The sequence below is a fragment of the Cupressus sempervirens genome, chromosome 3 (assembly GCF_028749045.1).
Source record: "Cupressus sempervirens isolate cs-2001-9-10 chromosome 3, ASM2874904v1, whole genome shotgun sequence".
NCBI lineage: Eukaryota > Viridiplantae > Streptophyta > Pinopsida > Cupressales > Cupressaceae > Cupressus > Cupressus sempervirens.
Genome location: NC_143120.1, coordinates 559,212,747 through 559,239,577, shown reverse-complemented (window position 1 = coordinate 559,239,577; position 26,831 = coordinate 559,212,747). Strand labels below are relative to the sequence as shown.

Genomic DNA, 26,831 nt, shown 5'->3' with positions numbered 1-26,831 from the left:
CCACTCGACAACATAATTCATTTTAGGAATGCATGAGCTATTAAAGAATTTGTCTATTGTTTAGTTAATCTGATTTCATTCTTGTTTGTACAAGCTATCTACACCTCCTCACCATCTCAAGCTACCATGCCAGTGATTCCTAGGTGTTAGCGAGTTTTATATCCACTATATTTCCTTTACACCTCTTCACCTTTAGTGGCATCATTGTCAGTGATTTCCTCGGTTTTTGGACTTCATGATATTACTCTCATCGTATAGTGAAATAAAAGAAGGAAGTAAATTTGGGCAGGATCATTTATTCGTAATTAACATTATGGTTTCATTTCCCATTCCATGGTTGACACAAATTCATGGTTAAAGAACAATAGTGACAAGGAACAGACTCTGTATTCCAACTAGGAAACTAATTATAAAATCATACTCCATTCGGTCTATATTTAAACTTGCAACAGGATTTAGTTTGTCATAAACATAACGAGTATGGTATGACACCGACTAGCAAAGTGCTAAGAAAATAAACATTAAATGGATTCAGACATGATTGGCAGAACTCAATATGCCTTACGTGATTAGAACAAAGTGATCTTCTTGCTCCCGCGGCCAGGAAAGATAGTCTTCGTCCTCCTTGCGTTGATCTCGCGGTTAGAGAAGCCGAAAAGGTTAAATGGAAACAAGAAGAAAATAAGTCACAAAAATTTGTAACAATCTCGAATTCTCCTCAAATGTATAGCAGGTGAAGGAAGAGCCACCGATTGCAAAGAGGAATAGGTTATGGTAAAATACGATTATGAGACTATTAAAAAGAAATGACTTGGCTTTTTGGCTAGCATCAGTTACAAGAAGCCATTTGAATGCCATTCAAATCGAATTTATAAAAAAGAAGAAAAAGGAGGGAAAGAGAATAAGAAGTTGAAGAGTTTTTAATTATTATTTTATTATTATTATGCATCCTTATGTACGTTGATGTGTACGTATTGATGAAGTGACATTATTAAATTATAAACTTATAATTTATTGATGTCACCTCATTTATATATATGTGTGTGTTTGTGTGTGTGTGTTCATATTTGAGGGTGTATAATAATGATTAAATAATAAATTTAAATATTAAATCTTCAAAGGTATGAATTATATTTTTAATTTATATTATTTTAAGTTTTTATCATATTATTTTTCTAATAGCTCATGCGATCCTATAATGCAACATGTTGTCAAGTCTCAATATCCTTATCAGGGCAATCTTAGGTCAAACCTATCAATTTCAGATGACTGGACCAATCGACCATCCCCTTCCGATGATCCCGTTTAGCAATGCTTCCCCTCTCTTCAATCTTCTTCCTGCAATCACCCAAACAAAACATTCTCGCCAAGACATTAATTCAAAGATATATTAATCATTAATTCAAAAACCATTGTCAATCATCTAGTGACAGTTATATCTATAATAACTAACTCATTTCACAAGATCAAGAATGAAATAACTCATCATCAGTTGATACAATGTAAATTAACTAACTCACTTCACATGATCAGGCAAGAATAAATTGATACAACGTCTATAATTAACTAACTCACTTCACATGATCAAGAAAGAAATAATTTGATACGTCTATAATTAACTAACTCACTTCACATGTTAGGAAAGAAATAATTTGATACATCTATAATCAATTTTAAAACTTAGGGCAAAATTTGGGATGTAACATATTTGTTTATATCATTGATATTCTGGGAGGCCAATACTCTTGATATCATATGTCATATCAAAACCTTTTGAGTACTTGGTGAATATCATTAATATTCTAGGAAGCCAATACTCTTGATATCAGATGTGATATCAAAACCTTTTGAGTACTTGGTGAATATCATTGATATTTTGGGAGGCCAATATTCACGATATCGAATGCACTATCTGAGATATCAAATGAGATATCCTTAAAATTTGTAATTTTTGCCAATGGTGTAATATCTGTCTTGTGTTTATCCTCCCTGTCTAAGAAGGAGTGTTGACATTTGATGCTTCTGTCAGATAAACATATCTAGAATTAAATGAGATAAAATTGAAATATAAATATCTGAGAGAAATAAATATAATGATATATATGTATACATATAAATGATTAAATATATTATTGTATTAATTATCTGATTAATGAATAGACATGTCACATGAAAGGACATGCCTATTCATTTCCTATTTTCAATATAAATCTAAGAGGCTGCTGCATTTGGAACACACATAACAACACAAGGTAGTGGTCATTACATTTGCAGCAGATCTTGGTTGTAATATCCCCCTAACATATAATCTCTACATTTTTCCGAAAAAATAACAAACATTTGCATGCAATTGATTTTCAATTTATCCAACAAACTAAACTAGAAATCATACAATATAGACTGAAATATAGATTTCTGAAATGTATAGAGCATTCAAATTTTCAGAAGGACTACAACAAGATATCCAATCATAGTTAAAGAACTTACAGCAAAATTGGATACCAGAAATATGAATTTCAAGCATGAAATGAGACAACTAGTTGATATCTCCAACCGACAATGGGTTTCTATCACTTGCCTCCAAGCCCGAGGTTTTCTATCCTCAAGCTTGCTGAAAACTGAAGCTACCAAATTCTCCAAGAGCACAATTATCAAAACATAAAACAAGAATAAACCAAATGAATTTATCTTTGTTCTTTTATAGAGCATCTTTGTGATCCTTCATTTTCCAAATGCCCATATTTTAATCTTCTTTCTTTTTATCCATTTTCAAATCTCATTTTCATATTAGAATGACTTTTATTAATTTGCATTAAGCTCTAATAAAGTCATTTTCAAATTTTTTTTGTTAGTCGATTTCCAATGTCCCCAAAAAAGGGACATTACAGACCTCCCTCCTTAGAGAATGGTTGTCCTCAAGTAATCATGAATTTGCATACAAATACCAAGATCCCATATTAATCTACAAGATATTCTATAGCACAATCTAGAATATCTGAAATTGAAACATGCCATACTATGAAGTAAACTGTTAGGGTGCAACTCATCCATCAAAAAGATCCATGGATCCTAAGACAATCTGAAAAATGTTGCTTTAGCAATTAGCTGCATCAATTTGAGAATAACAACACTTTGCCTCAAGTTCTGAAGTAACTCATCACAATCTATTAAAGAAAGAGCAACGATCCTATTAACACCTGGATCCCAAACTAATCTATCCATCCAATCACAAGAGCATAAATAGATGTATATCATTATACCATCTTCTTGTAACATCCACCTGAACAAAACTTCCACTCAAAAGATGCCCAAAGCAACTTCAATACACATGAAGATCAGCTCATTAGGCCACCAAATGTCACTCTATGACCCAATTTAATAATAAGGATGACATCGATGTTGTCACTATAACTCTGTATTGGAAAGACAATCATCTCACATGGGATATCCCTAAAGTTGAAATTTGTTGGCAAATCTCCATGCAACACATTAAATATTGTACACCATGCCAAATTTGAAAGTACAATGAAAGACCAAGCAAGATAGTCATTATAAACTAGAGTATCTACGGAGATGAAATAACCAACCCATAAAATAACAATGGCCATGTCATCTGAAATTGGTGACAAATCTCAGATAAGATAAGATAATAATATTAATGTCCAACACAAAACCACAAGGATTTATGGGACTGAGCATACAAACAAAAGAGTCGACCAAAGCAGGAGCACCAAACGGTGTCTAAGAAAAAACAAAACAAGACACCAAACTGGAAAAACCAAGGTAAGGACTAAGGATCCTTCCTTGGTACAAAGAAATCAGTCACAGAAGGGTATAACCATGGACAATCCAGAGTCTGAGATCATCACCGAGAACCATTGGAGGAGTGTTGCTGCTTGGAAAGACTGGTGCAATGTCTAACCAATCTAGAGTGAATGATATTGGATGGCCTTCTCACACTCCATAGTGGAGACAGAGGCAAGAAAAAGGCAGTGATAAGCTGGTCTGAGATATGGCCCTAAGGTATGAGTGACTGCAGGGCATGCTCACGGAGCTAGGTGGCCTCTCATAGGTAAAGTGCAAGGCACCGCTAGTCAATATAGTTGAAGAATGCTGAAAGAGAAACGCAATCTCTGAATAGGCAGTAAAATCTCCCTCTAATCTCATAGTAGATAGGATAGCAAAATATAAAGTGATTCTCAGTCTCAACCTCTGCCAAAGTACACAGTCGACAGATCCAGTTCTCTCTATCCATATGGTGATCGGTCTGGACCAGAAGATGGTGGGAGCCAACTCTGAAGGAGCTCAAAGAGAATCGCAGTGTGCAACTCTAGTGTCGATAAAGATAAGCAGGGCGGACAATAATACAATTCTGAATCTCAAGAAAATGCTCAGCATACAAGGCCATCTTTGGACATAATCCACCTAGAGGATTATGCCAGGCAGTGACAATGTATTGTCTATGGATATCCTATCTGACATGCTCATTCAACTCTTGTCATGAGGGAAGGAAGTGAGCAAGAGCATCCAGTGAGAACTGGTAAGGAGGAAGACTATCAATCTCAATCTCGATTGAACTCAACAAAGAGGTGGCTTGGGCGTACCAACAGCGAGATCTAGTGCTAGTGTCAGATCTCATAACCATAACAAAACAACAGTATGTCAAATGAGAGTATCTGTGTCAGTTGATAGCTGAAACCGTAAAGCCTTGAAGCCGATGGAGAAACCAGATCAAGTAAAAAATGGCCGCAAGTTTGGAAGGATGAGCTCCAAACTCGACCAAGACAATGTTGTGGGGGGTGAGTCTGTGACATCTAATGATACGTCGTAAAAGTAATGTCTAAACACACTCTATAGAGGCCCAATCTGAAATAAGAAGAGAACATCCCCAAACTACCAAGCCATAGAGAATGGTCAATTGGACGAAATGTCCTAAAAATGATGCCTGAAGCATTGTCTTTCGGCCATGGCCAAGGAAACTGTTGGTTCCCAAAACCACAGATTGGAAATCCAAGAGCCTGCCACTTCTCCGATAGGATTCTGCAATTAATTCTAGCCAACAAACAAGAATAATTCTCAATTCCCCTGCACTTCAGGCTCTGCTACACCCACGCGGGAAAACCTTCACCTCAAACGCTGGTTGTCTGGTTCAAGGCTATTCTATAGCGAATTTAAGCTTTGGAGTTCTTCGGCTGGCAAGGTCCTTGAACTCGATCAAAATGAAACTAAATACTAGATAATGGTTGAATGTAATGTTAAATTGAATAATAATTAATTTGATGCTTGCAGGAAGGAAATTATAGATTTTCTGACTTCAATAATAAAAAGACCAGTGCCTCTGCTCATCCAGACAATAAAGTCAACTTCAGTGAATTTTCACGTGCAACTTTATAAAGTTCTTATGCACTTATACTAGTAACAATTAAATCATCAAGATGCGACAAACCAAATATTACGCAATCTTAAATTAGTCCAGATTGAACTTTAACTCCTCTAGTAGGGAGACAAACTGGATACAAATACGGAAATGATTTAATATTTCACAATATCTATAATGATCAAATTCAAAATGCTAAATAACCGTGTCCACTTAACTGACATTCAAATTGTATACAAAATTCCAAAAAATAATTACAAAGGACGATTTGCCTGTAGTTTAAATCTCCACGCCTTTAATAATAAGCCAAAAAAAAAAATTTATTTTATTATCAAAATAAAATAATGGAATTTATATTACAAGACCATAATATAGCCCTTATCCCTCCATACAAAATAATATAAATATTTCTTGTGAATATTTGAATGAATGTTCTCTGAATATTGAATTGTGTCTTGTTTTTTAAATAATGGTCTATTTATAAAATAGAACCAACATGACTGCTCAGATTTTAAAGTTGTGCCCTCAAAAATAAATCACAGCCTCACATAACACAATTACTTTAGTCATAATTGATTTTAATCCTTTTAATATATCCTTCAATTGATTGCATATCATATATTTTTTTGATAACTTGGCAAGGATCCTGTCAAGGCTGCTCCCGATCTTTGGTGTTTACTAATTTACTAACTCTTATTATAGTGCATTGTATTTCTCCTTGCCGTGGATGAAGAAGACATTCAAGTGTTATGGAATCAAGGCATGTCTATTATTTCTAGAATGGTTTGCAAATATGAAGACTTATGCACACTTTCCTCTCCAAACGGATATCAATCTGCACATATCGTTGCCATTTTGTAATTTTCTTGTGGTCTCCTTCAATACGTTTTATCACTGCATAGATTTATTGTTATCATGCCCTTACTCATGACGATGAAGATTTTCTCATGCCAGATTTGTGCCTTGAGGATTTGGATTAGTCACAACATCCCTTTTCTTATGTAAGATGTCTTTATTACCACAGCCATTAATTGCCCGGACGATGCTATATAACCTCCATGTCTGTGCATATCCTCGAATCTTTTGTTAGCCTTCGTGGGACGACCCTCTTTGTGTTTCTGTGAAAGAAAATAGAGGGGAGCACCTGTGTAGTTCACTTGGCCCAGGGTGTCCAGATTCTGGGCACATTGAAATCCTCGGGTTACATATCAGATTCTCTCTACAAGAGAGTGGTAAAGCAAGCCATTCTTCATGCTGGGCTAAATCAGGTTTCAAACACATAACAAAATGGAGAAAGGACTTCATTCATTCCTTGGAAATTTTGAATGGTTCATCTTCAGCAAATATGAACAAAATACTCTACATGGTTCCTTGCTTGCAGAATTTCTAAAAGAGAAAAACCATATCTAGATGTGTGCCTTAAATATTGCTGTTATTTACTCCTGCAATCACCAGGCTTCAAGTATCTTGTATCCTAGACGTCATTAATCAGAAAAATCCAAATCACGTTTGGACTTTAAAACTTTGCATCTGGGGATAATGTCTAGACATGAATCTTTGTCTAAAATGGAGAACAACCAATTGAGAGCAAAGAAAACATTTATCTTTCAGATGATGATTCATTCAGAATTTTTAGAAGTTAATGAAATGTTGGAGACATCTGTATGATGTTTTGCAGTGTTCTATTCTGTTACAGCAGTTACAATTATAGCATCAACCAATTGTATCTGCTTTTGGTCACTCGGTCCAAGTCCTCAATGTGATGAAGATGTTTGTCAATCACTGCTCATGATCACTCTGAAATATTCTTTTGCATCCTGAACTATGATTTAGAACATTCTCATGATACTTTTGTATGACACTGGAATGCATGCAATATATATGAACCAACTTCCTTTTCCACATACTTTTGATCATGACTTATAGTGTATATTATTTGAATATAAGTAGTGGATAAGATTTAAAGATTTTTTCTTTACCATGGTGCTTGGGAATCCAAAATTTGTCAAATTATAGAGTTCCATCAGAACCCATGCCCTTACTAACTTTGGACTGAATAGTCAGTCCTAAGTTGAAGCGGGGTCCTGAGAACTTCACACCGAGATACATGTAAGAAGTAATCTCAACCTCCTACCCCTGAAAGAAGAAATGAAGATGAGAGATCTTTAAGCAGTTAAAGATCATAACCTGAGTCTTAATCAGATTGACCACAAGCTAACATTGATCACAAAAAAGAAGCCAAAACATCAAGGAGTCTCTGTAAACTCTCCACAGAAGACACCAAGAAAACAACATCATTTGCAAAAAGGAGAATAGAGATCAAAAATTTATGCAAATAGCACCCGTCACCAAGTTGTGAGGAGTTCACAAGTAAATCCTCGAGACCGTCGATATACAACCCGAACAGGGTGGAAGAAAGGGGGCAACCCTACTTCACCCCAATGGTGCTCTAAATCAGAACAAAAAATCCCTCCGGAGTCCTGACTCTACCAATCACCTTCTTGTATAGTCTCATAATAGCAGTCAACAACATATCTGAGATCCCAATCTCGCTAATCCTCTGAAATAAGGCCATCCTAGGAACATAATCAAAAGTCTTGCGGAAGTCCACAAAACAGCAGTAAACTTTCTCAAAGCCGTGCCTAGCCTCCTCAATAACATCCCGCAGCGTGAAGATATGATCCATAGTCTGGTAGTTCGCTCGAAAACCGGCCTAACCACTTGCTCTACATCCTCTACTGTCAAGCTCTCTAGAGAACATATTGTTCAAAGTAGTGGCATAATATTTGGCGAATGTATGCCCAATCATGATGGTCCTGTAGTTACTAGGGTCAGAGGCAGACCCAAACTTATGAATAGGGTAACTCACATGTCATAACCAAGACTCAGGAAATCCAGTACATACCACTCTATTAAAGAGTGTAGGAAGGTAGGATCCAAGGATCAAGGCACCAAGTTTGAAAAGTTATGCCTGGAAACCTTCCTGGTCCGTCACTCTACTGCATCTCATGGATCTAATGGCCTCATAAATATTGGAGGGGGTGAACAAATAGCAGTAAGGAGGTGGAGGGGAATGAAGAGGTGGTTGCCCTCGAATGTCATAGTGTAATGGTGTAGGAGGTCAAAGAGTGAAAGTCGAGGATGGAGGGAGGGGGTAACACCAAGGGAAAAGGGTACGCCAAAAAATCTAGGGATTCTGAATAAGCGTGGAGCAAAGGGATCTACACTAAGAAGAGGCAAAATAACGTTTCTTGTGGCGAAAAAAACGGAGGTAAGAGAAATGCAGGTGGGTGAAAGCAGGAGAATGAGTCTCAAAAGCAGAGCGAACAAAGTGATGGAAAGCTTTATAATCATCATCAAACCGTTAGTTCATAGGGCATGTATTCCGATGTTTAGACCTGAGAGAAAGTGGAGAGCGATGAGGGATAGAAAGGAGAGTGGACACCCAAATGGTAGAAGCAAGTAAATCAAACATGGAGGAGGCCGCATACAAATCACTGAAACTAGCTGGTGTCAGAAGTCTCCTAAGATGGTAGGAAAAGAGCTCACCATCTCCCTCAGGGTAGCGGAAGCAAGTAGGGGTGTAGACAATGTTAGACAGGATGCAGAGGGTTGGGGAGAAGGCGATAAACAGAGTGAAACGTGGATAGCTATGCCAAGAAGCATGCTTAGCAAAGGGGAGACGAGAAATGGTGAAACTGTGAATGGAGGGAATGAAGGAAGAAGAGGTGATGACATAGTCTACAACACTCACACCACCACAATGGGGCCAACAGGTAAAGAGGTCAGAACTAGGGAAGAAGGATAGACTGTTCAGAATCAACAAACCAGAAGACTCGCAGAGCTGGAGGAGGTGGCGAGCATAACAAGAGAGTGGCCCAAGGGCATCATCCGAGGCACACTAAAGTCCCAAACTAGTCGGATCTATCTCAGAAGTGCAGATCGAATTAGAGCTACAGTCATGTATAGGAGTCTGGAGATTCATGGTTTGTGCGTTGAAGCCTCCAAGAATAATGTTGTCACCCAAAGCTGCAAACTATGAGAGGCTCTCCTAAAGGTCACAAAATGGATCCCCATCCTCGGTTTCATAAATGGCATATGGAGAAGTCGTCGGTGGAAAATAGCTTACTACAAGAAAGATGTCCCTCTGTCAATGATTCTGACGACCAATACAGGACCCACATGAATCTGGCAAAGGCGTCGGAGTGAACAACTGAAATGGAACTGATAATATCATCCCTAATCAAACAAGCAACACCCCCAGATGAACAGACCCCACCAAAAGTACAGACCTCATTTCTGCAAACTGACAACCATTGGTATCCAAGGTACCCTGGAATAAATTGTAGATGCTTCCCTCATTCATAACAAACAACTCTTGAGTGTTTGGATCACTACAAGATTGGTCAACAAGATCAACTTCTCTATCAAAGAATTCATCACCATCAGATGAAATTTTAGAACTCCAAGATACCACACCCAAGATGTCCCTCCCAGACTCCTTGGCTAGGGCGATCATTCTCTATGGACATATCATTTGGGGGCCCTCTCTCATGCTGTTTGACTGGGCTTTAGTCAAGAGAGTCCAGACCCTCCTTCGGTTCATTATCAAATGTCATTGGTCCACTCCCCGCACCATCTTTGATTTAGATTGATTTCTCCATTGGCTTCAAAGCTTCGCGGGTTCTATTGTTGGTTCCCAAAACCGCAGATTGGAAATCCAAGAGCCTGCCACTTCTCCGATAGGACTTCTCAATCAGTTATGGCCAATGAACGGGAATACTTTTTGATTCCCCTGCACTTCGGGCTCCACTATACACAAGCGGGTAAACCTTCACCTCAAACGTTGACTGTCTGTTTCAAGGCTTTTCTATAGCAAATTTAAACTTCTGAAGTTCTTCAACTGGCAAGGTCCTCGAACTCGATCAAAATGAAACTAGATGCTAGATAATAGTTGAATGTTTTGTATAAGGTTTTAAAAATGGATAATGGATTTGTTGCTTGTAGAAGTAACATGTAGATTTTCTGACTTCAATAATAGAAAGACGAGTGCCTCTGCTCCTCTGGGCAATAGAGTCAACTTCAGTGAATTTTCACATACAACTTTATAATGCTTTACACACTTTACTGCCAACAATTAAATAATCGAGATGTGACTGACCAAATATTATGCAATTTTAAATTAGTCCAAATTGAATTTTAACTCCTCTGGCAGGGGGACAAATTGAACACAGATGCAGAAACAATTATTTATTTCACAATATCTACGATGATCAAATTTAAAATGCTAAATGACCATGTCCACTTATCCTACATTTAAATTATATGTAGAATTTCAAAAATAATTACAAAGGATGATTCACCTGCAATTTAAATCTCCACGCCTTTAAAAATAAACAAAACAAATTTTATTTTACTATTCAAATAAAATAATGGAATTTATATTACAAAATCATAATATACTTCTTATCCCTCCATACAAATAATACAAAAATATTTCTTTTGAATCTGAATGTTCGAATATGTCTTCTTGTTTGTTATTCATCCCATTAATATATCTTGAAAATACAAGGTTGTGACTTTTCAGGGAAAGTTCGTGTCTCCTTTAAATTAATTATTTTATGATCTTTAATTGTAATTAAATCTTTTATCATATTGTTTTAAAATAACCGCATCTTCACGTCTAATAACCATATTTGATGATATGAGGAATTTAATCATTTGTTGTTATCATTGTGGTTGTCACTCTGTCCATTCTCCAACACGGGCTCTAGGAAATAAATTCATCTATTGTTTCAATCGCCCCATTTGTGGTGAAAAGATGGCATACAACCAAATGTTTCACTGAATGACACCTTAGACGCGGCTTTAGAAACCCGATACTCCTCTTCACTGTTGTCCTTATGTCATTCTCTTCAGGTCCACGTCATTTTCAATTGTCGTGTGTATCCATTTATTCGTTTCTATGTTATGGCATCAATACAATAAGCATCGAGTTTGACTTTGGATTTTATGAGTCTCTATAGCAGGTATAGAATGGGACCTTTTATGCCTCCAATGACATGCATTCATTGCCTTTTCAAGATGGCACATAGGCACAGAGATCAATTTGAATCTGCATAATATTCTTTATGTCCTCAACACACATCGTTCTTCATCACTAATGTGTAAACTCCCTACCTGATTGTGTATCATTTTTGTATCAATGATTGGTTCTAAAAAATTGCCATCGCTGAGATGCATATTTTACTGACATCTTTTGCTACCATTGATTCGAACTTGAATTCATCTTGTTCACAGCCTCATCTCTGTTCAATGCTTTTGTGCTCCGGTTTATATATCAAGCTTTCTGTGACTTTGCCAATTCATGACACAGAAATAAATCAAATCCTCTGAGAAAAGTTATTTCTGAGGGCTGCGTAATTCCGGCAGGTCATCTAAATATAGAGCAACGATCCTGTGTTCTTTCAAATACTTATATCTTCATTGGAACTATTATTTTGTTTGAATCCCTGTACACCGACATCCGTCGATTATTGTCTAGCTTGAGTTCTTCCAATCTCTTCTCTTCCTTGGTTTGTGTCTTTAGTTTAAGCTCTATCTGATGAAATACAATTTGCTTGTAATAGGAAACAACTGGTTTGTAAAATGTGAATTTCTAGGTCATTCGTTGTGCAACAGCCACTCCAATGCAAATGCCACAATGTCTCCTATGGTACTAGTAATGCAAATTGCTTACAATAGAGAAAAGAAATAGACAACAACATCATATTGCAGCGTCCATTGTTCTCTATCAATACTACTAGAATCTTCCCAGACAATGTTATAGTATTTCTCTAAAACATTTATATCAAAGGTAGATTTGATACAAATATTGCACCCTTTCAGCAAAAATCTGATATTAAAGGTGTCTTAGATAACAAAGGCTTCATCTGCATTAGCTTTGACTGGATATCAAAATTCTCAAAGCCAGTTGTTTCAAATACAACTGATCTCCTTTCAACAAAGTCAACATAAAGTAAGCCATCTGGAGGAGGGAGCTGAGTATGTGTAAAGACCACCTGGCTCCTCTGCCAAATCCATCATCTTTCTTTGGTTGAAGAGCCCTTTATAATTTATTTTGTCTTCTATCACACAAACTAGCTTGGTAAATCTCTCAAACTCCTGCGATCCCTGATTTGTCAATGACATTTTTCCAAAAGGGAATATGCACATATAGGATTAAGATTTGAAAAAGAAAGTCTTTGTTTATAATTAATCTCTTTCACCTCCTCATGGTTCAGTAGATTTTATTTATGACTGCCCTTTTAAAAGGGGGCTTCTAATTCAAAATTTTATCTTATTCACAAAATGTGCAAATATAGAGCCTCTAAATTTAGAGCTCCATCAGTCACAAATATTCTTACCTAGCGTATTGGTCCTCCATGGTGGCGACAAGCTCCGACCCTGCTAATAAAGATTGTTGTTTGTTCGCCAAAACCTCTGATCTTCTTGGTTTGTGATATTGCTATCAGGATTTAACTGTGTGATTTTTGAGTCAAACTCATTGACCCATGTTTCATGAGTAGTGATTCAACATGAATCCATCTCTCATGAGAATAAATGGAACACTTAGCACTCATTGGATCTAGGTGATGCTCACAAGGGTGAAGCACCGGGACTTCCCGGGAGGTCACCCATCCTAGTACTACTCCAGTCTGAGCGCGCTTAACTACGGAGTTTCCTCCATGGTTAAACCCAAAGCTTTGCATGAAGCACCGGGACTTCCTGGGAGGTCACCCATCCCAGTACTACTCCAGCCTGAGCGCGCTTAACTACGGAGTTTCCTCCATGGTTAAACCCTTGTAGTTAAGCGCGCTCAGGCTGGAGTAGTACTGGGATGGGTGACCTCCCAGGAAGTCCCGGTGCTTCACCCCTGTGAGCATCACCTCGATCTGTTCCATTTATTCTCGTGAGAGATGGATTCATGTTGAATCACTACTCATGAAACATGGGTCAATGAGTTTGACTCAAAAATCACACAGTTAAATCCTGATAGCAATATCACAATTTGACTTGCTGTGGAAATTATCTCCTACTTACTTCTTGGTTTGGTTGGGATTGTGATGGACTACCTTCCCCCCTTTTAGTTCTCTCTGAATGCCCTCACCCACCTCCTTCCCTCTCAGTAGGAATTAAATGAGTGCATCAAACTCAACATCTACAGGCAGTGTATTATCACAACATGGAGTAACCCCTTGAAGCACTCTGTCCGAGGATGGCTTTCTATGCTAAGCACAACATAGATAATCAGGAGGGGGTTATTGTTTTCCCTAAGTACCTCACTTGCCGCTGAAGCCATGCCCTCCACATCTCCTTGGGATCTTTAATCATTGTCTATCATCAGCTACATATCCAAACTGACCACCAGATTGACAAAGTACATGACTTGCCGCCTCTATCCCCTGAGACATGGGGAAAAGGAGACCCATTTTGCTTTTCGTTGCCTCAAATACTATGAGGTCAAGGGGAGGTTTTATTGCTTATTCAAAGAGTATAGGTCTCTTTCGTCAATTTCTAGATACACTAATTAGGGGTGTCTTGCCCTCCATCTCCAAGACGCCTTACGACTTATGGACCATACTTTGGTGCCTCTATTCTCATTGAGTCAAACTTCAAACCAACTCATCACCTCCTTCACGCCCGTGCCTACAGTCAGGGGGAAGAAGCAACCGCTTGGCCCTTCTCTGCACCACACCAAGTTTGTGAGGCCTCACAAAGAGCACACTCAAAAGCATTACCCTTTCTCCAATGGCTCCTTAAGATGGCCCAAGGCCTAGCCTCACCCCAGGTTGCATCCTTTGATTTTGGGTTATTTCTCATCTGTCAAGAGTATTTAGTCTTTCATGTTTTGTTCTTTCACTTTCTTGCTTGTTCTTTTTGTGGACACTATTTGATGCTCCCATTGGTGGTTGTTTCCTTGTTGTATGTTCTCTAGCCTCTTAGACCTACATGGTCTCTTGTTGGACATTAATAAATTTATCTTACCTTATCATATCATCCTCACGTAAACAGTTTGTTAGATCGTGATATTGTAAAGGCATATTATTGAAGTTGTAAAAAAAAGAATTCTTGTGGTATCCTTGTGTCATATCTTCTCCCCTCACAAACACGCCTCCTTCTAACCTTGGAAGACCCTTGATCATTTTTGTCTCGTCATCGAAACTACTTTGAAATCTGCCAATAAAATCTATTATAGCAACTATTTCATTTTTGCATAATGGAGCAACACAAATACATTGTTCATTAGTTTGACTTCTTGCTGCTACTCCTGATCTTTTGTAACATAATGTGTCTCATTTGAATACAAAAAATTGGAAATACTATGCTTACTTTTATTTTCACAAAGGGTAGTGATTCCATGCAACAATTTGTATGATCTCCTTAAGTCCTTCATTGGGAGTGGCTACAAGTCTGATTTTCAGCCTTGTATAATGAGTAGAGAGTCATGTTCAGCTGCAAATACAACTCATCCACCTCTCTTTCCTTGTCTTCTCTAAATTTGGTGCTAGTTCTTTCTCCAAATTGTTATCTTATGTATTTTTAATCTGATGACAATGTAAAGAACTACACCAAATCTGACTACTGAAGATATTGTTGTTTGAGGAATGCATAGCCAATCTCCTGAACGTGATGTCACCACTATAAGAGGCCACCCCACTTATACACTAACTTTTACTACTTATATGTCCCTGGGTGAGGATTTTGTTTTGATTTTTTCAATATGCTTTTTGAGATTAGATAAATTTATTAATGTCCAACAGCAAACCACAAACGGATCTAAGGGATTGTAAAGAGTACATCAAGATCGCAACTAGCAGTGGGAACACCAAATGGTGTCCGCAAAAAGAACAAAACAAGAAAGCAAAAAGCAAGGAGACAAAACAAGAGGCAAGAAGATCCTCAGTACTTCCTGCAATAGAGAAGCAACCAAGAACTGAAGGATGAGGTCTAAGGTGAAGGTGAGTATATAGGTCCTAGGTCGCCTCAAAGAACAATCAGATGTAGGGTGGAGTTGTCGAGTGTAACCACTACAAGGTCTCACTAATCTGGTGTAACTCTGAGAAGTAGAGGGACAACTAAGTGACCTCTTTGTCCCCCAGTCAAGGGTAACAACTTTGTTGTATTCAATTTTAGACTTTACAACTTGACGTTTGTAGGCGGATCCATCTCCATGTGACTTCACTTTCTAAGGGTATGTCTTCAATCTAGCCTCATATACAATGTGTCCAAGTAACTTCCCCTGACGCACCATGAATCTACACTTTTTCGGGTCTAACGCCTTTTTGGCCCTCTAACACCTTTCCATGCACTCTCCTAGAGCTATCAAGCATGTGTCTTGTTCATTGTAAATGGACTAGTCATCGAGGAATGCTTTGACATTCCCCACGGACTTGTCAACGATGTGTATAATTATCCTTTAAAAAGTCATTGGTACATCTAGTTGTATGCATAAACACCGTCCTATACCACAAATGTGGTCTTTTAGTTTATCTTCTTCCCCTATGGAGATCTGGTCATACCTCGAAAGCCCATCCATGAATGAATATATTTCATGTCTATCAACTTCCTCCAAGATGATATAAGTGAATGGTATGGGGAAGGGGTTTTTGATAATGATGTCATTCAAGAATCAAAAGCCACACAGATATGTATTTTGTTTGCCTCCTTTAGTGATATGACAATAGGGGATATCCATTCACAAGTTTGGACGAAGGACAATGCACAGCTCCAACATCTTCTCTATCTCCTCATGCACTCTGGTAGCATAACTTTTATTCAACTGGTATAGTCTCTTCTGTATCAATTGGGTTCCAAGTACTAAGGGAATGCAGTGTACACATAACTCGGGAGGGACTCCCTTCAAGTCTTTATAGATCCACATGAACACATCCTTGTACTCGATGAAAATTTGAAATGTTATGGCCTTCAATACTAGATTCCAATTATCCCCTACCAATATATTTTTGGGGTTTGCTTCATCCCCCAGATTTGTCACCTTCAATGAGGGCTCTTCCTACTTTATGGGCTTTTCCTTATCAAACTTGTGTATCAAAGTCTCATCGACTCGGACCTCTCCTTCCTCATATGACATATACTTTGGTAGAAATAAGTCCTCTAACTCCTCATCAACCTATAGCATGTTATAGTGTAATAGTTCGTAATCTTCCATCTACTAGTGTAAGAGTTTGTTCATGGAATCTGTGTCATCTTCAAAGCATCCTTCAAGTTCGAGAATGCCTTTGTCATTAGGCTCCACCCTCTGCTTTCCTTTGTCTACTCCACTCAACTCTCCTTCTAACTCTGCCTCGAAAGAAGATGCAAGTTCCTTGCTCATCATCTAAGTTTTGAGGTTGATGACAAACTTTCTTCCTTCACTCTCCATGGACAAGGTATTCCGCTTCAATCTTTGGTTCACTTTAGCCTTGACGAACCACCCTCTCCCTAAGATAGCATCATATTCTTTCTTCTTCGGGGGAATCACCACAAAGTCTAGGATAAAGGGTTGGGTACCAATTGTTACCCATTGTGTCATAAATGTCCTAACCAACTTGATGTCGTGTTCATCCGCACCCATGAGATTGAAGGTTAGTGGCCACAATGTTGGTTTCCCTACTTTCTTCCATGTTTCCTCTTGCAACACATTTACCCCCAATCCTCTGTCAACAATAGTGTCAGAATGCTTCCAAGGATACCCATTTCCACCACTTTTAAGTGTCATCCACTGTTCACTATCAATAGCATTGTATCCATCGAATGGATAACCGGAACATCTATGCCCTCTATCATATAGGTAGGTATCAGTATGGTGCTTAGTATGGCTGCCCTCAATTATGATATTGTCTCAAAGAGGTCTTTGATTTTAACTAATACCTCTATTTGCAAAACTTGCCTCATAATGGTTTACTCAGCTTTTACTCGGCTTTTGTATGTGTATGAGATGATGTACCTATTGTGTTGTGGGCCTCTCTTCTTTCGAATGTCATCTCTCGTTCAATGTCTACCTTTGCTTCTTGTACCTCTCTTTCTTCGTTCAAGGGTCACAGTACATTCCTTCTTGGTCCATGCTAGAGTTATTGCTAGTACCTCTTCATCTTCGACCAACCTCTCCATGCTCAGTAGGTTGATTCTAAGATTGGAGTAATTGGCATCCTCATGGTCACACGGACCACACCAGCGGCATAAACCTTGCGGGGTTTCTTCTTTATGGCACTTAGAGCAAAGTTATTGCACAAGTTATAGGCTCGACACTAAATCGTGGGACAACTCTTTGTATCATATTATGTCTCACTCTAACCATTGTTGTTATTGTTGCCTCTATCACCGTGTTAGTTGTTATAGAATCCACCTGATGATGCATTGGTATTGGTCTATGTCTATGTCGGTGTCTGAGAGGCGCCTTGCTATTGTAGATGTCGATAGTTATTCCCAAGTGAAGAGTACTTATGGACCCCTTGTTTTCATACTGTATGGGCATTACTTGGTGGAATGTCCCAACACCTGGAAAACGTCACAAAAGGCTTTCTTAAGGCATGTCCTTAGAATGATCTTCCTCCTTGCAGTTTGTACACCATAACTCGTCTTTTTTCTTGCCCATGCTCCCTGACGCTACTTTAACCTCCTTCATCATTCAATGAATATCCTTTTGAAGGACTTGCACCTTTTTATTGGATTCTTCATCAATGTTGCTCCCCTACGAGGAGTCCTCGTCTAATGATTTATTCTTTTTCATCGAAGAGGCTTTGCTCTCGCTCTTGATATCTATTTCTCTATTGTACATATCCTTGTACAATGCAGGAGGTACAATCTTCATTTTCCTCCCGAGGGATGATATCAACCCTTCCATGAACCAATGCTTCTTGAGATTGTTTGTTGGTTGGTTTTCCATTTTACCTAGCAACTCCTTCAGTCATTGGTTGTATGCTCTTACACTCTTAGAAGATCTTCCCTTGCTTCGTGTTGTAGATTTTCGCCCCATGTTCATAATCCGTAAGTAGTCTAAACTCTTCCTAAAATGATTTTTTTCAAGGCATCCCACTAACTTTGTCTAATTTGCATCGAAGAACCAATCAATCACCACTTCGCATAGTATTGTGGGAAAATGTACCACCCACTCATCCTGATTGGTCACCCCGATGGACTATTGTAACATCCACTTTTTTCCCAGGTGTTAACTAACAACTAACATATCAAAGAAATACAATTATTACTTCATTTTCATAGGAAGTCAGTTATATCAGTTACATTCATGTGAACGAGATTAACAGTTACAATCAGTTAAACGGAAATTTTCATAACTAACAACTGAAAACAACATCAATGAATTTACTATGGAATTTAAAATCTACATACCATGGAATTTGAAACCGAAATCAATCTAGGGATGTTTCTGCAAACACCCAAGTTAGTCCACAAATACCACTTAGGATCAAATGACGATCGCCACTATATCAAAATCAAATGATGATTACCATCAAATACCACTATATCAATATCAAATAACGATTACCATCAAATACCACTATATCAATTAGGTCATCACATACCGCTACATCAATTAGGGCATCTATTATCATTGGATCATTTAGGGCATCACATACCACCGTGTTAATTAGGGCATCAGGTACCACTATATCATTTGGGGTGTCAGATACCACTGTATCATTTAGGGCATCAGATACCACTATATCATTTGGGGTACAAGATACCTCTGTTTCATTCCTTTTTGTCCTATTGCTAACTGTTACCAATAAATATTTGAATGCTCAACTTATCTTTATCTGATGCACGTCCTAACATCTCGTAGAGAGGGGAAACATTGTCAGGGGCTTAACCACCCAACCTTAGACCATAACTTATCCCCACACAATCTCTAACAAGAAAGGTCGTCCCTAACTGGAAGTAAACATGGAGCAACTTAACCAACCACTAAGCATCCTGGTACTAGAGTATCATCCCACCATTCGATTGGGCATCAAGAACTAAACAATAGACTACCATGAGTTGACTTAGATGTTTAGATGTGATTATTCATTTCTGATTTATGTTTACTTTATTATGCAGGAGTATTTCTATTCTCACCCTTCATCTCGACCATGCTGGTCCTCATGGATGAAATTCTTGGGTGGTTCCTCAAATGAAATTTGATCATTGTTTATATAGTACAGTCATCTCAATTATGCCCAAATCCAATCTGAGCTATATTACTTTCCAGTAGCAATCCGCTAATGACAGTGTTTTGAAAGGTAGTGGAGTGGGATCATGAAAGTCATGCACCATAATCCATATGATAAAGAAAAGAATAGAGATTAAATGCTATTGGCATGAAGATGGGAAACACAACTTACACCTTAGAAACAAATGGTAGCAGTTAATGGCCACATATCTTTCTCATAACAAACCACAATGTCACTTATTTACTCTTCATCATAGTGAGAGCTCTGTGACAGGAAAACAATCCAAGTTACCAGCATCATATGAGATAAAGAAAACCAGGTTAAGAGAGGAGAAGACTAAGTGAATCACCATTGTTGATGTAAATATGCATGTACAACCAAAATGAAAGAAAGCCTTTGCATATGAATACAACTGACCTAGACCACAGAGTTACGTAACTCAAATGTACCAATACCCATCTAATTCCATGCAGATTTAATATATGAAAATAACAGGGATGCATCCCAGTCCAACATACAAGTTCACACAGGCTAGTACTGATAACAAATTAAACAAGTGATCTAGGAAATATATGAAGTTGTGGCAAAGATTGAGGCTCATCAAAAACCATGAACAAGTAAATAAATTACCATACCAAAGAACCATAAATGATGCCATCAGGAATTGAACTCGTATCGTGGGTCAAGCTAAATCGTTACTGGCTGTTTGGTTTGTGGTCAAATCCACCGTACAAGATGAGGACGCCTCGTCACTCTACAACCTGAGAGAATAATTTGATTCCATATCAAGATCACAAACGCTATGACAGGACTGCAATCCAGTTTCACACATAATCAAAGTAAGAGATTTAAATTGATTGATCCCCGATTGAGAGCAGGTTGAGGTATATCTATCTCCACAGCAACAAGAGTCTCAAACTAAATAATCAATCCATGCTCGGTTATAAAAAAGGAACAAGAAGGTGGCGGTGGAGGAGTTACAATACCAACAAGGAGTCACGGCATAAATAATTTAAAATGGTCATCTCAACTTATAAGGCCCGATGGGAAAAATAGAATATGAAAGGTTGACACACATGAAATAATATTAGACCACCGCCAAGGTGAAATAAATAATATTGTTTTAGTATTTAGCATCATGGTATCTATAGATACCTATATATGTATGTATGCATATATGTGTACATGTGTAAACCCCAACCATATATTTCTTACGTATACGCCAAATATCAAGTATGCGTATACGTCCTTACATATATAAAGTTGGTTTACGTACTTCGTTGCTTAGTCAACAACTATTGATCCTAGACTTTCTACTGGATCTACTACCGATACCTCTGCCCATAGAATTTTAGGGCTGACTCTACTGGCATATGGCCTAAAATTTTATGGGCTATTGCTTACCGTGCTATAGTGACCTCTGCTCTTGCTACTGATACTATCGGATAAGCTACTAGCACTAGATATGGATCACGCATATACATGTATGTACATGTATAGATATGTAGGTATCATGATGTCGATAAAGACATGATTATACATTAGAAGGCTCCAACCAACAACACAATTACAAAGGTACAAACTCATTCAATTTCTAATTCATGCTTAGTAATCTCTTTTACTATTAAATGATATGTGATTTAACAAGTTAGCTCATGGTCATCCAATGTACACTCTTGCCCGCCTAGTCATTATCCTTAACCCTGGTGGTTCAGGGCTTGTACCTATTTGCTCAGTGATGGTGATGCCCTTCCATGCCCAATTCCTTTCGAACAATGATTCCACCCCTTTGACGTGCTCCCTACAAAGAAATTCCTTGCAGTTAAATCATATTACCATAAAAAGTTATTAATCATAAATAATCATAACGGCTAACCTCTTTTTCAATTCCATGAATTCATGATAAATAATCAACTAACATGTTATCTTCATATGAAATCATAATGACTAACTATCTTACCATCTAGCAAGATTATAACAAATTTAACTGTCAATCACTTCATGTGAACCTCAATGGCTATATGAACATTTTAAATTGGGTCGGAAATTAGGATGTAACAACAATCATATTGTATTGCATGTACGACAATGTCGTACGAAATCATTCTTAATGTTCCCAATGAAACTAGGCAACTTTTGATTATTCAACAATATTGTGGTTTTCCTGGTAATTTGTACTTTGTACTCCCAAACTATGTAAACTAGAACCAAATAGGTTGTTTTGACTATCATGCCCCCATGTCCTCCTGACAATCTCGGTTGCACAATTATCCCCTACATCCCTATTCTTGCTCTCCTCCACTTCCCTTCGGGCTTATCATGCCTCCCTACACAATTTATGGGTGAGATGCCTTAATTGATTTCTTTTGTCTTCAATTACTTTTTTTTCACCGCTTACTTCATTGCCTTCCATATGGTTGCCTCCTTCAACACCATTCTCATACCCCGTGTCTTCAACTAGTTTTCTTACCTCAGCACTCCCTTTTGCCCTTCAGGCAACCCTCCTTACCCTTTGGGTCATCCCTCAGCAAGTCACCTCACCTTCAACTTCGCTCTACTTGTTCTTCCAATCTTAAGGACCTTTAGATGGCCTTGTACTTGTATATTTGATCCCTCCATGTACAGTTCTTGTCTTTGTTCAAAAGCCAAAGGCATTAATTGTTTCAGTCCCAAGGTTTTAGGATGTTGCCTCCTTCTGGTTTCATTACATTCCTTCTCCCTACATTTGTTTTCTTCATATAGCTACAAGATTTGCTGGCAGTGTTTCTATCTGTTGGTCTTTTCTCATGATTTTTGCAATGCAAGTAAGGTTTGTGCTAGCAGTATGGGCAAACAGCACATCAACCGATCTACGGCAGGGCTCCCACCAATTGAAGTCCACACTACACTCTCTGAAACTTTCTCTCATGCGACTTCCCTTCTATGTGGGTTTCAAATTTCAATAGATGCTTACAAAAAGGATGCAAAGTCCACCATCAATGCCCTTTCACCTTCGAACAATTTGTCGTTTTCACTACTCGTACCTTCATCCACTGGTTGGCCAATTATGCTACCTTCACCATGCAACACTTGGTCACTCACAAGTTCTTATTGGCAATGACACCAAATGTTTGCCCCATAAGGTATCTAGTTTAATGCATAAGGGAATAATAGGCAACATAAAAGAACACAGTGTATCAGAGAATTCACAATTACTTCTTCATTAATTCCATCAAATGCTTTAAAATGTATGACAACAGCAACAACATGACAGTGCCAACAATCATAATGATCTCTATCAAATGTAGTACATAACATATATAAGGGGTCAGAAGAGTGTGAGTGCCAAGTGTCACAGCCATCCCCAACTACCTACTCCTTCGACTAACTAACAAGTACAAACAACTCATAACTACCCGACAACATGGTTATTCATTCTCTTATCAGAACTTGACTATTTTATTCATAATGTATGATTCACTCTTGATCATATTGTTATTATTATCATTATATATGTAATTCATAACAACCAATCAAACATTGTGTTATCATTAATCAATGCAGCAATTCAAAAAAAGGGCGGCAATGGTTCATCGTGCCTATTCAAATGTTATATATGATCAGGGCCAATGGGTTAAGGAAGATGTCAATTGAAGAAAGAATGTTATATTTGTTCCCCTGTGGACTTCTGCTCTCATTGAGCATTATTGGTTGCTGACGGAACCTATTCATACCCAAGCGCAAGTAGCATAACAGCAGACGAGACAAAGAATAACAGAGCATAATTATCTATCTATATCTGAGATGGCTCCAAAAGAATAGCAGATTGCATTAACACTTCAGAGAATATCAGAGACAGCATACTACCAATGATCTCCCTATTATCGTAGCATATAATTCCCTGTCCATTTCAAACAGCTAGTTGGGAATGTTCACGTCCGAGATTGTCATATCAAAGACAACCATAGATTCACATTGAGATTCAAACTATCATTGCAGACATGGTTCAACGTTACAAAAATTTGAGACATAAAATTCATACATTGGACAACCTATTAAATATGCAAGGACTATCACTAACAAAGTTCATAAGCTATAGCCACTATACTAAAGAATAGAAGTTAGGTCATGGTAGTAAGTACCACATTCATTATGCAAAATTGCATTAATCTTGCCATATATCACAACTCATAGAACAATCACATCCATTTGGTATCCTAGCTCAGGTCAAATTGGAACATAGCCAGTTAAATTTTTAGTTAATCATTCCTTAACAAGTTTTATAGAAGAACATGTAGCTTTCAAGGCTTCAAGAAAACTTTATTAATAAACACCTTACCTGAATAAATAGATAGATATAAAATCATAATTCCTATTCAATTATACCTGCTCACAGTGGTTCTCTTCTGTCTACGATGAATGCATAATAAATATCATACAACTATTTTAAATTTCCTCATACTTTAAATGTAAGTATATCAGAATACTGAGCACATGTATTGACAAACAAAAACATGATTGGATCTTATAACAGATCAAATAATCAACAAAATACTCATCAAGAATTGCTAACTAAAAACATCATGGGAAGAGCCCCCCCCCCCAGTAGTAAGGCGAAGATTCACTGGCTTATTTTCCACAGGATTTCCTTAAAACATGACACTCAAGCCAAGGTGGTCACTTTTTAGGGTTAAAATATTGTTAAGAACTTCTGTAGAAAAATGTTTCTCCTCTAAATGTATCAGGGACCATTACAAGCAGCATGTGAACTACTTGATTGATGTTCCTTATATTTTTCATTGTCCGTGTCTTGCATAGACTATTCAGGTGGCATACACTCTTTAAGGAATGAAGAATTCTGGGTGATTTGGGTGCTCCTTTCCTTAAATACCTTCATGTAGCATTATAAAGATTCATTGGAATGCACAGAGGATTACCATGAATTACATGTGGATTACCATGCATTTTATGAGTAAAACACTAAGAGAGTGTTTGCTTAATCTTGCAATATATGTCCTGGTAAAAATTGCACTGCATATGCCATGCAGCTTTATCATCTTGTGTCCAAAAACTGACTTTGTTACATTTGTTCGTCTTACGTTTTTGCATAGATTAATGGCTTACTATAGAATATATAGATCATTCTTGTAATCTTAAAATGTGTATCATATGAAGATGTTGTAGGTGTTAAAAGATGTTTTGTGTCACACAAGATACTAAGAACAAATCTAAAAGTGCTAAGGCCATTTTGACCGAAATTCTAGCATTTCTATTAGGTGCACAAGTTTTTCTTTGCTAAAATTTTGAGTGAAAAAATTTATAACATTTCCTATCAGCCTTCCATGCTTCCCAATTCTTGCTTTCCACTTGAGAAATTCTGTAATTGAAGTTTACTCCATTTTCTTGTTTCCATGCTTTCTCTTCCACAATTGGTCTTCAGTGTGTCTTCTTATACACTCATATAAACTTTCAGAATATCCAACCAGAGAAGGATATGTAGTTCAACCAACAAAATTGGGCCAACAATGGATCAAACGAAAGTGGTGATAGATATCAAATTGCAAGAGAAAGATACTTAAATACAGAAACAATGCCTTTTTAAAAAGGAAAATTAAAGAGCCAAAGTAAATTCTTATAAAGTAAACAATCATGTTAAATCCCATAAAGGAAAAAATAACTAAGAGTAAATGAACCTTTTCCACATCTTCAGGTGAAACAAGAGGGCGTGCTGAATCATGCACGCATACAAGATCAACCAATGGATCAATTTCCTGCAATTAGCAACCATGATGTTCATCAATGCCTCCCTACGACAATTTTAATGATCAGACAAATTAAATAGATAAGATAGTCTGATGGTAAAGATTCTATTATTCTCTGAATGCATATGCTTCCTTTTATTTTGGTTGAAGGAGAAAAATTTACCCTTTGGGTGTTTATTCCTAACTAACAACTTAGAAAAAACGCATCAAATATTTGAACAAACTAAACTTTGCATTCATTCCATTGGCTTATAAAGCTATTTTTTTCTCACATATTAAAATAACTATCATATCCCAAAAACAAAAATCTAACTATTTTATTAATGATAATATTTAAATGCTTAATATAGATATAGATATAGATATAGATATTCATATTCTAATGATATACTATTGATGTAATATATTTCCAAAAAGAACATCAAAGCCATACAATAGTATAGCTATAAACACCTCATGAAAAATACAACCATCATCAAAATGTCTATGTCAAAGAAATTAACTCATCAGTGTAAATGCAGAATAGGATCACTTAGAGAGGACACCAATGCTTGACAACAATTGTCAGAGAGACCATGATAAGTACAAAACTGCCCAGTAATTGGCTCATACAGCCTCAAAACAACAATAATCAAAGAGTTTGCAATGTTGATATCTCTAAAGTTTTGAAAAACTAAGTGTCTCAAAACTGAATCAAAGACCTTTTCAAAGATAGCAATACAACAAAGTCTTTAGAAGATGTGCCAAACCCTCATCAATAATAGCTCAAGGCTTCAAAGTGTAAAGATGTTCTTAATATTCTAGCAGTTCTTCTTGGAGCCTACCTCCTGTGCATTTTTATATTATGTGTTTCTAACTTCCCTAGTCACTGCATGTCCAACAATGTGATATAGAGTTTAATAAAACTAACAACCAATCCTAAAATACCTATATTTGCGAGGGATAAACAGAAAACTAGACTTCTAAATTGGGTGAATGATGTGTTGGGACAATGAAAGTACAACCTCATTAAAGAGTGTGGCAAAAGGTAAGGCAAGGGAATCCTTACGATATTTGATGAGTTTAACTTGAGGACCTTGCAATCAGCTTCTTTAATGATGCAAATCTTTAAATATCTCTTTTATCAAAATAAGCAAATAGGACAAACAAGGATAGCAGAGAAGTGGAGGCAATGATAACAAGATGGTAAGAAACATCGATGAGGTGAATAGGCCTATATAACTATCTATACAAAGTTAAGATGGGTTCAGCAATTTTGAAAACAACATGCACCCAATATTCATTTATGTGTACTCCAATCATAGGCTACAGCTATCACAGTGTATCCAAAAGACAAGGATCTTGCACACACGAAATGTGCTAAAAAGATGTACAAACTATGCTCAACACCCTAGAAATTTTATATTCTTGCCATATGTATACTTGAATCCAATTGACCTACTTCGTAACTTGTGAGCATTAACATAATTAGTTTATTTCTTATCAATTCTCTTGTTC

At 37.3% G+C, this 26,831-nt stretch overlaps 1 protein-coding gene across 2 annotated transcripts in view; it reads right to left on the bottom strand.

Annotated features, from left to right (window-relative positions):
* The window catches only part of ISPD (Nucleotide-diphospho-sugar transferases superfamily protein), a 224,407-nt gene that overhangs the window by 129,775 nt on the left and 67,801 nt on the right, over nt 1-26,831 (bottom strand). For both annotated transcript variants that reach the window (XM_089820899.1, XM_089820900.1), the window contains exon 7: nt 25,266-25,343. In XM_089820899.1, the coding sequence (XP_089677025.1) occupies nt 25,266-25,343 (78 nt within the window). The remainder of the gene's footprint in view (nt 1-25,265; nt 25,344-26,831) is intronic.